Source organism: Hyaena hyaena, unplaced genomic scaffold (genome assembly GCF_003009895.1).
Source record: "Hyaena hyaena isolate Hyena2069 unplaced genomic scaffold, ASM300989v1 scaffold_233, whole genome shotgun sequence".
Lineage (NCBI taxonomy): Eukaryota > Metazoa > Chordata > Mammalia > Carnivora > Hyaenidae > Hyaena > Hyaena hyaena.
In genome coordinates this window covers 1,013,501-1,025,878 of record NW_024080866.1, presented here as the reverse complement: position 1 = coordinate 1,025,878, position 12,378 = coordinate 1,013,501, and the positions used below count along the sequence as shown (strand labels likewise).

General features: G+C 50.4%; 1 protein-coding gene across 1 annotated transcript in view; it reads left to right on the top strand.

Moving 5' to 3' along the window:
- Positions 1-2,916: 2,916 nt before the first annotated feature.
- The window catches only part of NEURL1 (neuralized E3 ubiquitin protein ligase 1), a 75,654-nt gene continuing 66,192 nt past the window's right edge, over positions 2,917-12,378 (top strand). The window contains exon 1 of the mRNA XM_039243910.1: positions 2,917-3,103. Within this exon, the coding sequence (XP_039099841.1) occupies positions 3,019-3,103 (85 nt within the window). The 5' untranslated portion in view covers positions 2,917-3,018. The remainder of the gene's footprint in view (positions 3,104-12,378) is intronic.

Genomic DNA, 12,378 nt, shown 5'->3' with positions numbered 1-12,378 from the left:
GCACTCGACAGTGGTATCCCTTCCCACAGTGCGGAGCTCCCCAGAAGGGCAAGGGCCGAGCTGGAGAGGTGGCTTAGGGTGCAGATTTTCAGAGGCATTCACTCTCAGGCTGGAGCAAGTGCAGGGTTGGCCCTGCATGACCCTGAGAGCCGGTGCCTCCTTGCATTTTATGCCAGGGACCCCTTGCTTACCTGATCCTCTCCTGGCTCTGCTGCTACTCCATTATCTCCTCAACCTTCTTGGGTGAGGGGAGATTTCTGTCCTGCTCTCAGTCCCCTGCGTTGGCCCCTGACTGCTCTCTCCTTCCTGTGGGGCTCTCTGGGATCACTCTGCAGACGTGTACATGCTCCCGGTTGCTGATCCTGGACTCCTCTGATGGGCACCAGTCTCTGGCCTTCACTTCCTCTTCCCTTTGATCTTCTCTGTCTCCCACTGCTTTGCTCACAGCCCCAGGTTCACGTGGGACCTGTGGCATCCCTGCTGTCCTCTACCTTTGGGGCCTCCACCCCCTCCACCCCCACCCCTACCCCGTGGCCCAGGCATCAGCTCCTCCTCCCTGAGGAAGGGAGGGGTGGGACTCTAGGACAGGCCGAGCCTCCCTCCAGGCACCCTCTGCAAATTCTACCAAGAACCTTGCACTTCACACACACTCCAGGGGAATTAGTCTGGTCTATACAGAACCTTCAGATTTATTCCGAGGCCAGCAGCCGTTCACAGTGACCTCATTGCAGCAGACTTCGAGGGGTATATGAGTATGTGTGAGACTGTGTGTACTTGTGTAGAAATGAGTGTGCAAGAGAGTGCAGAGGTGTGTACGCAAATGTGTGAGCGTGCTACCATTCAGAGCCCATGGATTTCTGATGCATGAGTCATTGGTTGGGAGTGAGCCTTGGGAAGATATGCCCATAAATAAGACAGCACCCCTGACCTCCATGTCCATTCTGCAGCTGGCTTGGGCACGTGATCCCGAGAATCTCAGAAGCTGGAGGCGGGGGTGGGGGCTGTCTTTCCCTCCAGACCCCAGAGAGCAGCTGTCATGGATATTTCCAGCTCGCCTGGAGTCCCAGACATTTATGGATGTGATGCCAGCAGTGGGGTGGGGGCAGGGGAGGGACATAATGAGCTTCCCTCCCAGGGATCTTAGTGGAGTTCTGCCGGCTGGCAGGCAGCGTCATCCATTCTACACGTATTTTTTGATAGTCTGTCATGTGCCAGGCACTCTCCTAGGGGCTGGGGACGTCATGGTGAATAGAGTGGCCTGCCGTCTCTCCTCACAGAGCTTATGTTCCGGTCGGGGGGTGGGGGGAGAGGCAGAACAAACAAGGGGGAAAGGCTACTTTCAAACTAATCCCCACCCCCAAACAATAAAATGGCATGGAAGGTGGCTGACGTGGGGAGGGGGTTCTTTAGTTGGGGTGGACAGGGAAGGTCAGGAGGTGACACATGAGCTGTGCCTGAATAATGAGGTGGAGTCACATAGAGACCCGAGGGAAGAACCTTCTGTAAGAGGATGGATGAGATGCCCGTTGCCAGCTCACGCCCTCACTGGATTCTGGATCAAAGTTGCTGAAGCCAGTCAGGGAGCTAGCGGTGACTTAGAGGAGCAGGAGGGCAGATTTTCTGGCTGGGGGACCTTGGCTCATCTTCTACCCCAATTGACTGGGGTCATGTGAAAAGACAACTTGCTGAAGCCCCTTACTCCAGGGAGCCTTCTCTGACTGCTAAGGGCCACAGAGGCTGCCCCGCGCTCCCCATTTTATAGCTGACAGAACCACTCAGTTCAGAGTTAGTGGTTTGTCTGATGGTTTGTTCCTGAGATCTGTGCCGCCAGCTTGGCCAGCAACGCTGCCTCCTAGGTCCGCTCTGCATTCATCCAAAGGCCCCCAATGCGATGTGTGCAGGAATTGGATACCCGGGGCTTCTTGTTCTGAACCCTTGCCCGCACACCTCACATGTAACCTAGGGCAGAGTGTCAAGTGCCGTGTTTCTAATCTCACCTCATTCATTCGATCATCCATTCACTCATCAAAAACAACATCTTTTTGTTTGTTTTCTTGAGCTTTACCGGTGTGCCAGGCCCTGTACCTGGCTCTAGGGAGACTGTGGAGCTAACTCGCCCCGCGCCCGGCATCCAGGGAGCGCAGCCTTCTTGCTGTACTGTTTCTCTGCTTTCAAGACCTAGTTCTTTGGGCCGTGAGGGGACTGAGCCCGACTCCTGGGTTCCCCCATCCGCCTGACATCTTACCCCGACCCAGGCCCGGCCCCCCCCCCCCCCCCGGGCGCCGCTGACAACTTGTGGCGGCGGGAGCGCGGCGCGCCCCGGAGCCACATCTGGATGAGCGGGCGCGCGCGTGTCACTAAGACGCTCATTCACCGGCGCAGCTGTCGCCATAACAACCGGAGCGAGGGAATCCTGGCGGCGGCTGCGGGCGAGGGGCGGGGGCGGGGGCGGCGGTCGCGGGAGGGAGCCGGCGGGGGCGAGAGCGCCCAGCACGCCCCGCGCTCCACAGAGCTCCGCTCCATGCGGACCCGCCGGCGGGAGGGCGCCACGCACGTCGCCGCAGCGGCCGTCCCCGCGGGCGGGGACCGAGCCCGCCGCCGCTCCTCCGAGCTCCCTCGCCGGGAGCCCTGACTCTATGGCCCCGGAGGAGCGCGCCGGAGCCTCCGCGCCGCCCACCACCAGCCGGAGCGCGAGCGCCAGCCGGAGGAAGAGGGGAGCCCCGGGCGCCGCCGGCGCCGGCCCAGCGGCCCGCCCGCGGTCCCCATCCGCGCCGCGGGGAATGGCAGGCAGGTAGCTGGCTCGCGCGAGGACCCCCGCGGCGGGCAGGACCCGCCGAGGACGCCGCGGCCGCGCGAGAGTGAGGAGAGCGGCGGTCCGCCCGCCCCCGGCCGCAGCCCCAGCAGGGCCCTCCCCCGGCGGCGCGCGCCCGCGCGCGCACACCCTCGCACACCCTACCTCCGCTCCTGCCCAGCCTCGCCTGCCCCCCACGAGAGCCGAACCCCCTGACGCCGGATGCCATGGGTAACAACTTCTCCAGTATCCCCTCTCTGCCCCGAGGAAACCCGAACCGGGCGCCGCGGGGCCACCCCCAGACCCTTAAAGGTAAGAAAGGCTCCGCCGGGCCGGGCGCAGCCCGGAGGACTGGGGCGCAGGTGGAGGGGCAGGGAGAGGTGGAGAGGTATTGTTGGGGAGGACGAGCCGGTGCCACCTGTTGTGTGTATTTGGAGACGCGAGGTACGCATCTGGCCCTGGTGGTGGGCCAGGAGTGGGGGGCTGCCGGTGGTGATGTTGCAAACCCGGAAGGATGGCGTTCCGTGGGGTCTGCGCAGTTTTCTCTGCCAGCGCTGGGAACGTCACTGGAGTTAACTCAGGCCATGATGCTAGGCTAGCGTGCGGGAGCGAGGAAGGACATTTGCCCAGTGGGTAGGGGAGTGTGGCAGGATGCTCAAGCCGGCCAGCTGTGCTTCTCAAGGGAAGCATCACAGTCTTCTTTTTCATCTCCCCACGGCTGGAGAGGTCACGCTGGAGGCACTAGTTGCATCTACCATTGGAGGGTCTTACAAGGCTGACTTACAGCAGTCTGGAAGAAGGGGCCAGAGCTCTGCAGCTGTTGACTTTTTGCATCCACTGACTCAGCTTGGTTTCTGGTTTCTCCAAAGGCCAGATGTCCATTCAGAACCCTAGACAGGAGAGGCTGGGAGCCTTGAAATGGAGGAACATTTACCAGGAAGGTCTTCGTGATCTCAGTCCCCAGACCTACCCAGCACCCTCAGGGAAGCCCTCACCCCAGCCCTCAGCCCTACAGCTTCCACTGCTTTCTCTGGCCCTTGCAAGACACAGCTGTGTCCTCCCAAGCCCTTAGACTGCACTGATTCCCTTCAGGAAGCTGCTTTTCTATCACCTTCAGAACAGCCAGCACTTATCCTGAGCATTCTGATGGCTAAGAGTCAGGAAGGGAAGCCCTTAGTCTTCTCCACAGAACAACCCACTTCCTCAGCCCTTTGGGTGATGAGAAGGATATAGTAATACCCCGTGACAAAACATTAAAGTTGACAAAGAACTTTCGCAAACACCTTTTCATGTGAGCGAGGAAACTGCTTTGGGTAGTCAGCAAAGCTAATCATACCCATTTGACAGTTGAGGAGAATCAATGCTTGTTTTAGGTTCCTGAAGCCGGCAAGAAGCAGAACTAGGCTGCACATCTGTATCTCCTGACTTGGAATTCTGTCCTCTCTTTTGCTGCACAGTTAGCCTTCTAGACTGGGGGAGAGGAGGAGCGATGGGACCACCATCCTGTGTTGTAGCTCCAGCCATTTCAGAACTTATTCTCTCACTTGGTTTGGGAAAATCAGTGGGTTTGTTGTGTCTTTCTGGAAATTAATATGGTGGTACATGTCAAGAGCTTTTAAAATAACATATTCAATTGGCCTGAGATTATGCTTAGCGGAGTTGATCCTAGCAAAATGGAGGTCCAGGCAAATACTTATGCATTAGGTTAGGATGTTCACAGCAGTTGTATTTAGACTAGGAAAATAACTGAAATGCCCCATAATCATGGTATGTTCTCTTGGTGGAGTCATATGCAATTTTTAAAATTGTATTTTTGGAGAATTTTTTTGATTTGGGAAAATGCTCAGTATAGCATAAGGACAGTTGAAAAAAGCAAGATACAAAGTTGTATAGGCCATGAGATCCCAATTTTAAAAAAAATATATGAATACAAAAAAAAAAAAAACCACCCATCAAATAATCCTGGAAAGAAAGTTTCCAAAAGGGTAACATTGGTTTTTCTCTGGGTAATGGGAGCACATAAGATTTTTCTTTTTTTCTTATTTTTTTATATTTTTCTCTTTAAAAAAAACTCTACAGTAAGCATTATTTTTTATCATCAGGAATAAGCTCTAAGTATTACCATGTATAACAATTGTTTATGAGCATTGAAAACAGGTTCTTAATGATGGAGGAAACTCATTCAATGTCCTCCCTCACAAGTGAGAAGAATGGAGGGAAGGGAGGTGATTTGCCTAGTTACTCAGTGCAACAGTCAACAGAGCATGGTGAAGTCAGGCTGAACCCTTTAAGGGCAGGATAGCTGGGCTAGTGAATTGACTTGGGGTTTAATGGCTCACGGACTGCCCCAAGATGGCTGGTCTGCTCCATCCTTGACCCTGGGCAAGCTCAGAGAAGGCTTCAGTAATTATACCTCTTTTTACCTAAAGTTTGGGATTGTGGGGATGTGAGATTTCAGTGACTGGAATCTTTGGCAAGGGAGGGAATGGGCAGGAGGGAGTCTAGGATCCTCGCACCTCCTTGCCCCTACTCTAACCTCCTCTGCATGACTCCCCAGCTATGTGGCCTGGAAAACCCTACTTATGCCGCCTCTCTGGCTTGTAGGGATCAATTCTTCTTCGGTGGGACTAAATGGTGGTGAAATTCTCTCCCTAGCCGCCTACTTCTCTCTGCCCATCTCCCTTCAGGCTTGGTTTACCAGAATCCACTCTCCTGTCCCTACCCACACACCTCCTGAAGGTGGCCATGAGAATTTTGATTCTGCTCCTTCCAAGCCTGAGATGAAAGATTAGAATGTGCCCATGACAGCCACCTATGGGTGTCCTCTGTCCTTTGGTCAGGGTCCACTGATCCTGACTTTTCCCACCCTAATAAGCCATCTTTACTTTGTTTTAGTGTCTACTCCGAATTCTCTTCAAACTAAAACAGTATTGGCCTAGTAGTCGTCTCTGATACATCCGTGGTCATCCAGAATTCCATTCCAGCTGCACTGCTGTTGACCTCAGTACTGGCTCTGATTCTAAGCCTATTCACCCAGACTTCTGCTCGGATTGCTTCTGTGCCCATCCTGAATTCAGCTGTAATTTGTATCAGTGTCATCCAGAAATTTGCTGGGGGAAGGGGGAACTCTTCTTTGTTGTTGTTTTTTTTTTTCTCTCCTTCTATAATTGTAATCTCTATTGATTTCTCCCCATTTTAATTAAAACAGCTGGAAAGGGCCTGACATAATAGGGACCCTGGGACACATTGGAGGTCTAAGATTGGTCTGGTTGTCAGGCTGACATGAAATGAGGCTCGTCCATCACCTGTCAGGTGGTAGACTTTGGTGTTCTCCCTGGAGACACACTAACTTCACCCCATTGCTGGTGATTCCCACTGAGGTCTGAGCAGTGTCGGTCTAGGGGTGTCCAGGGGAGAGATCCAAGGCATAGTTCTGGGCTTAGGACCAAGAGACCGTTACGAGGATGCCTGACCTAGAGGTGAGGGCCCCTGACATCCCTGCACATTCACAAGCTGAAGATCTACTTGAAAAGGCAAGGCTGAGTGAGGGAATAGGGCCAAGTGCTTGGCTGGACCACTGAAATCCCAGATGGGGGACCAGGGAGGAATGGAAGCCAGACATGGAGGGAACGGCAGAAATTGGATAGATGATAAGGGGTGCAGCAGGAGTGCTAGCGGGTGGGGAGGAGGGTTGGGGAAGGAACATACAGCAAAGACTTGGAGGTGAGTCAGTAAGTGTGTGTGTGTATTCTCAGTTACAGGCACAGGGTCACTGGGGCAGGGGCCTCCAGCTTCCTGGAGACAAATACAGAGAATAAAGATCTTCCTCCTTTCCCAGCTCTTTCTAAGTGCCTGCCTGCTTGGTGCTAAGTGTTGATGAGAAGGAAAGCAGGAAAACCTTTGGGGAGGGCTACCCAGCCCCAGTGGTCACCCATAGATGAGGATTGGATGGGCCACTTCCCATCTTCTTTTAAATTGTGATAAAATTTACATAAAATTCACCACTTTAACTTGAGAGCGTGCAATCCAGTGACATTTAGTACATTCACAATGTTGTGCAACCACCACCTCTGTCTAGTTCCAGAGCATTTTCATCACCTCGAAAGCAAAGCCTGTATCCAGTAAGCAGTCACTCCCCATTACCCCCTCCTCTGAACCCTTGGCTGAGAACGCTGCACAGAAACATCAACCTAGGAAGTGGTGGGGCTGGGATTTCCCCAGAACTCCAGAGCCCACGAGGGAGAAAATTGGTCTTGGGGGAAATTTTGCATATTGGGGCCTTCTTTTCCCTGACCCTCTGGGGTGGCATGTGATCACTTCCAAGATATTCACTTCCAAGATATGCACATTGAGGGTCAGGCTTTGGTTCTGAATCACAGAGGCCATGATAGAGGCTGGATAGGCAAGAGCAAGAGGGAGGAGGAGGGGGGAAGAAGGAGAGCAAGAAATGGGCACTACCCAGGGGATGCCAGGGATGCCTCTATCCTGGTGTGCCAGTCCCCGGGCCTATTTCCATTTGGTCTGTGACTCTCCCAAGGGCTAGAGGCTTAGGGGCTGCTTCTCACTGAACTGGTTGCTTTGGCAACCCTGGGCAGGATGCAAGTGGTCTCCTTGGTAACGCCTGAGAAACCTGCCTATGGGGATGGAGGGAAGTGGACGGGCCAGCAGTCAGGCAGGGTGGCACAGGCAGAGCTGGGCCAGGCTGCTGAGAATAAAGCCTCTGGGGAGGGTCAAGCTTACTAGGCTGCCTGTTGGCCATTCCCCAGCGAGCCAGAGTCCAGAGGCCCAGGGGACCTGGAGATACCAAAGGCACTAACAGGCCAGCCCAGGAAGTGGGAGGGGATGGGGGTGAGGGTGGGGAGGGAGGAGAATATAGCTTCTGGATGACAGATCTAGCTACAGGGTTTATTAAAAGATGCTTATCAGAGGTCATTACCCGGATCCTGCTGCTTTGGGAAATGAGCAGGTGCTGACGCCTGTGGGGGGCCGGGAGGAGAGAAAAGAAGGTCTGGGAGAGGAGGAGAAGGAAATGGATGGAATTACTGGCGGGCAGGTGAGAGGCCTTGGCTTTCTCTCTGCTCTAGCTGCAATTGGGGGGTTAGGCCGGGCTCTGTGATAGCTCTGGAACTGAAGTTCTGGGTGAGAGTTGGGGTTCCAGGGATGCTCTGATGGGCGGGGCTCATTCTGTTGTTTGACAAACGAAGACAGCATTAACGACAGGCCAGGCACTCTCCTAAGCATGAGGATATGGTGCTATACAAAATAAACGAGGGCTCGCTGCTACGAAGCTTCCCCTCCAATGGGGAGGCAGATGGGAAGAAAAATGACAAATGAACAAAAATGAGTTGGAATATGATAATAACTACTAACATGCTTCATGCTGGAGCCCATGCTAGGGTCTTTGCACCTATTATCTCATTTGATTTTTAGAACAACCTTGTGAAGTAAGTATGATTATTAACCCCATTTATGGATGGATAAACCAAAGCTTAGAGAGGTTCAGTAATTTGCCCAAGGCCATATGGCTGGTATGAGGTGGAGCCTGGATTCTGGCCAGAATCTTTCTGATTTTGGAGGTAGTGCTCTCTTTTTCTCTCTCTCTCTAATACAGGCATACTTAGGAGATATTACTGATTCTGTTCCAGATCACTGCAATAAAGTGAATATTACAATAAAGCGACTCAAATGGATTTTTTATTACCTAGTGCATAGAAAAGTTATGTTTATACTATACTGTAGTCTGTTAAGTGTGCAGTAGCATACTTCTCCAGAAACCAGTGTACGTTCCTTAATTAAACATACTTTATTGTTAAAAAGTGCTAACCATTCTGAGCTTTCAGCAAGTTGTGTTGTTCTTGCTGGTGGATGTTCTTGCCTCCGTGTTGATGACTACGGACTGATGAGGGTGGTGGGTGCTGAAGGCTGGGGCGGCTGTGGCATTTTCTTAAAATAAGACAGCGGTGAAGTTTGTTGCATCAATTGACTCTTCCTTTCATGAATGAATTCTCTGCAGCATGTGATGCTATTTGATAGCATTTTGCCCACAGGAGACATGTTTTCAAAATTGGAGCCTGTCCTCTCGAACCCTGCTGCTGCCGCTGTACCAACTAAGTTTATGTATTACTCCAAATCCTTTGTTGTCATTTCTACAATCTTCACAGCATCTCAAGAAACCACTTTGCTCATCCGTAAGCAGCAGCCCCTCACCTGTTAAGGTTTTATCACAAGATTGCAGCAGCTCAGTCCCATGTTGAGGCTCCACTTCCAGTCTAGCTCTCTTGCAGTTTCCACATCTGCAGTGACGTCCTCTCCTGAAGTCTTGAAGCCCTCACGGGGTTGGAATCAACCTGTTCCAAACTCCTGTTTATGTTGATGTTTTGACCTCTTTCCACGATTGACGAATGTTCTTAACGGCATCTAGAATGGTGAATCCTTTCCAGACGGTTTTCAGTGGACTTTGCCCAGATCTGTCAGATGAATCACGATCTGTGCAGTTCTACCCTTATGAAATGTATTTCTTAAATAATAAGACTTGAATGTTGAAAGGACTCCTTAGGTCCATGGGCTGCAGAACGGATGTTGTGTGAGCAGGCATGAAAACAACATTAATCTCATTGTACATCTCCATCAGAGCTCTTCAGCGACCAGGTGCATTGTCAATGAGCAGTAATATTTTGAAAGGAATCTTTTTTCTCTGAGCCGTAGTGCTCAACAGTGGACTTAAAATATTTAGTAACCCATGTGGTAAACAGATGTGCTGTCATCTAGGCTTTGTGTTCCATTGATAGAGCACTGGCAGAATAGATTGAGCGTAATTCTTAAGGGCCCTGAGATTTCCAGAATGGCAAGTGAGCAATGTCTTCCACTTCAAGTCACCAGTTACATTGGTTCCCAACAGAGTTAACCTGTCCTTTGAAGCTCTGAAACCAGGCACTGACTTCTCCTCTCTAGCTATGGAAGCCCTAGATGGCATCTTCCAATAGAAGGCAGTTTCATCTACATTGAAAATCTGTTAAGTGTAGCCACCTTCATGAATTATCTTAGCTAGATGTTCTGGATAATTTGCTGCAGCTTCTACATCAGCACTTGCTGCTTTACATTTTTATGTTGTGGGGACGGCTCCTTTTCCCTAAATCTCATGAACCAACCTCTGTTAGCGTTAGTCATTCTCCTGCAGCTTCCTCACCTCTCTCAGCCTTCATAGACGTGTAGAGAGTTAGGGTCTTGCTCTCCATGAGCCTTTGGCTTAAGAAAATGTTGTGGCTGTTCTGATTTTCTATTCAGACTTTCTCCATCTCAGCAATAAGGCTGTTTCGCTTCCCTGTCATTCATGTGTTCACTGGAGTAGCACTTTTAATTTCCTTCAAGACCTTTTGCGTTCACAGCTTGGCTAACTGTTTGGAACAAGAGGCCTGCCTTTCCCCTATCTCCTGCTTCCCTCATGGAGAGTAATCACTTCTAGCTTTTGATTTAAAGTGAGAGATGCAGGACTCTTCCTTGCACTTGAACGTTTACAGGCCAATGCAGGGTTATCAGTTGGCCTAATTTCCATATTGCTGTGTCTCAGGAAATAGGCCTGAGGAGAGGGAGATGGGTGTGGGAATAGCTGGTTGGTGGAGCAGTCATCACGCACAACATTTACCAGTTAAGTTTGCTGTCTTATATGGGCCCCCAAAACAATGGCTGATCATAGATCACCATAATAAGTATAATAATAACGAAAAGTTTTGAAATGTTGTAAGAATCACCAAAATGTGACACAGAGACACAAAGAGAGCAAATACTGTTGGAAAATGGCACTGGTAGACTTGCCTGAAGCAGGGTTGCCACAGATCTTCAGTTTGTTAAAAAAACTCAATATCTGCGAAGTGTAATGAATTGAAGTACCAGAAAACAAGGTATGCCTATAACCATTTTATTTAGAACAGTTTTAGATGTACAGAATTATTGCAAAATAATGGAGTTTCCAGATACTCCCTCTCTGGTTTCCCCCACTATTAACATCTTACCTTAGTGTGGAAAATTCATGATCAGTAATGAACCAATATTGATATATTGTTATTAACTAATGCCTATACTTAATTCAGATTTCCTTAGTTTTCCCAGTCTTCTATTTTTGTAGCAGGATCCTGTCCAGGATATCACATTATATTTTTAGGTACCATGTTATATATTTAGTGCTCATATTTTCTTAGGCTCCTCTCACTTTTGACAGTTTCCTTGTTTTTGATGACCTTGACAGTTTTGAGGATTACTGGTTAAGTATCTTGTACACTGTCCCTCTCTTGGGGTTTGTCTGATATTCTTCTCATGATTAGATTGCCGTATAGGTTTTGGAGAGATAGATCATAGAGGTGAAGTGCCATTTCCATGATGTATCAACAGTGCATGCAAGCCACATGACCTGTCACTGGTGATGTTGACCTTGATCACTCGGTAGAGGTAGTGCTTGTTTGGTTTCTTCATTGTAAGGTTAAAGTTACACTTTTCTCCCCTTTCCATACTGTACTCTTTGGAAGCTAGTCCCCACGTGCAGCCCTCACTGCAGCCCTCACGTAAGGGGTGGGAGTTATGCTCCCCTTCCTTGAGGCCAGAGCATTACTTTAACTGCTCTGTCAACTATTTCTTTAGTTACCCAATCAGTAAGATCAGTTATGTTTGGATAAGGGCTGTAAAAGAGAAGACTGGGGAGCTATCCTCTGGGAACTTGACCTGGTCTTGCAGGTCTGGGAAGTTTCTCTAGGGAAGTGATCTGAAGATGAGTAGGGGTTGGCTTTCTGTTCCTAGAACGGTACTCCTGGCATGTTGGGTGTGGAACTATTCATTTAGCATCCCTGACCCCTGCCTGTTCAATGTCACTGGCCACCTTCAATGTCATTGTGACATTAAGAAAAAAAAAAAAGCTCTCCTCTGTTTTTCTTTTCTTTTAATTACAGCATAGTTAATATGCAGTGTTATATTAGTTTCAGGTGTACAATATAGTGATTCAACAATTCTATAATTACTCAGCACTCACCCAGATAAGCGTAGTCTTAATCCCCTTCACCTATTCCACCCACCCCTCCACCCACCTCCCCTCTGGTAACCATCTGCTCTCTAAGGTTAAGATCTCCCATATTTTTAAAAGCACCCCCAAAGGGGGCATTACGGCTCCTGATTGAGAGCATTGAGCTGGGTGTGGGGAGCACCAGTGAGGGGTGTTCCCGGCAGGGGGCCTAGGACAGAGACCTAGGCTTGTGCTTGAGGATGGAGTTTAGAGTTGGTTCCTGCTAAGTATGGAGGGGATGATCCCTCCCAAGCCTCTGGGCCAAGGAACTTTCTCAGCAGAAAATCATTAAGAGATCACTGCCTTGCCTCTCTTCCGTGATCACAAAGGCTGTCTGTGCAGGGCTGGGCCAGGAAGAGGAGGGTTCTTCCTGGGGTGAAGGAAGAGGGAGAGGAAAGTATGACTGTTGGCCTACTTGTGTGGCCTTCTCTGCCTCGGTTGCCCCAGAATGCCATCCCGGCTGCTCCAGAGGTGGGGGAGGGGACAAGAAAAGGGAGAATATTGCCAGGAGGAGGTGCTGTCTTGTGATAAGAGTGGTGGC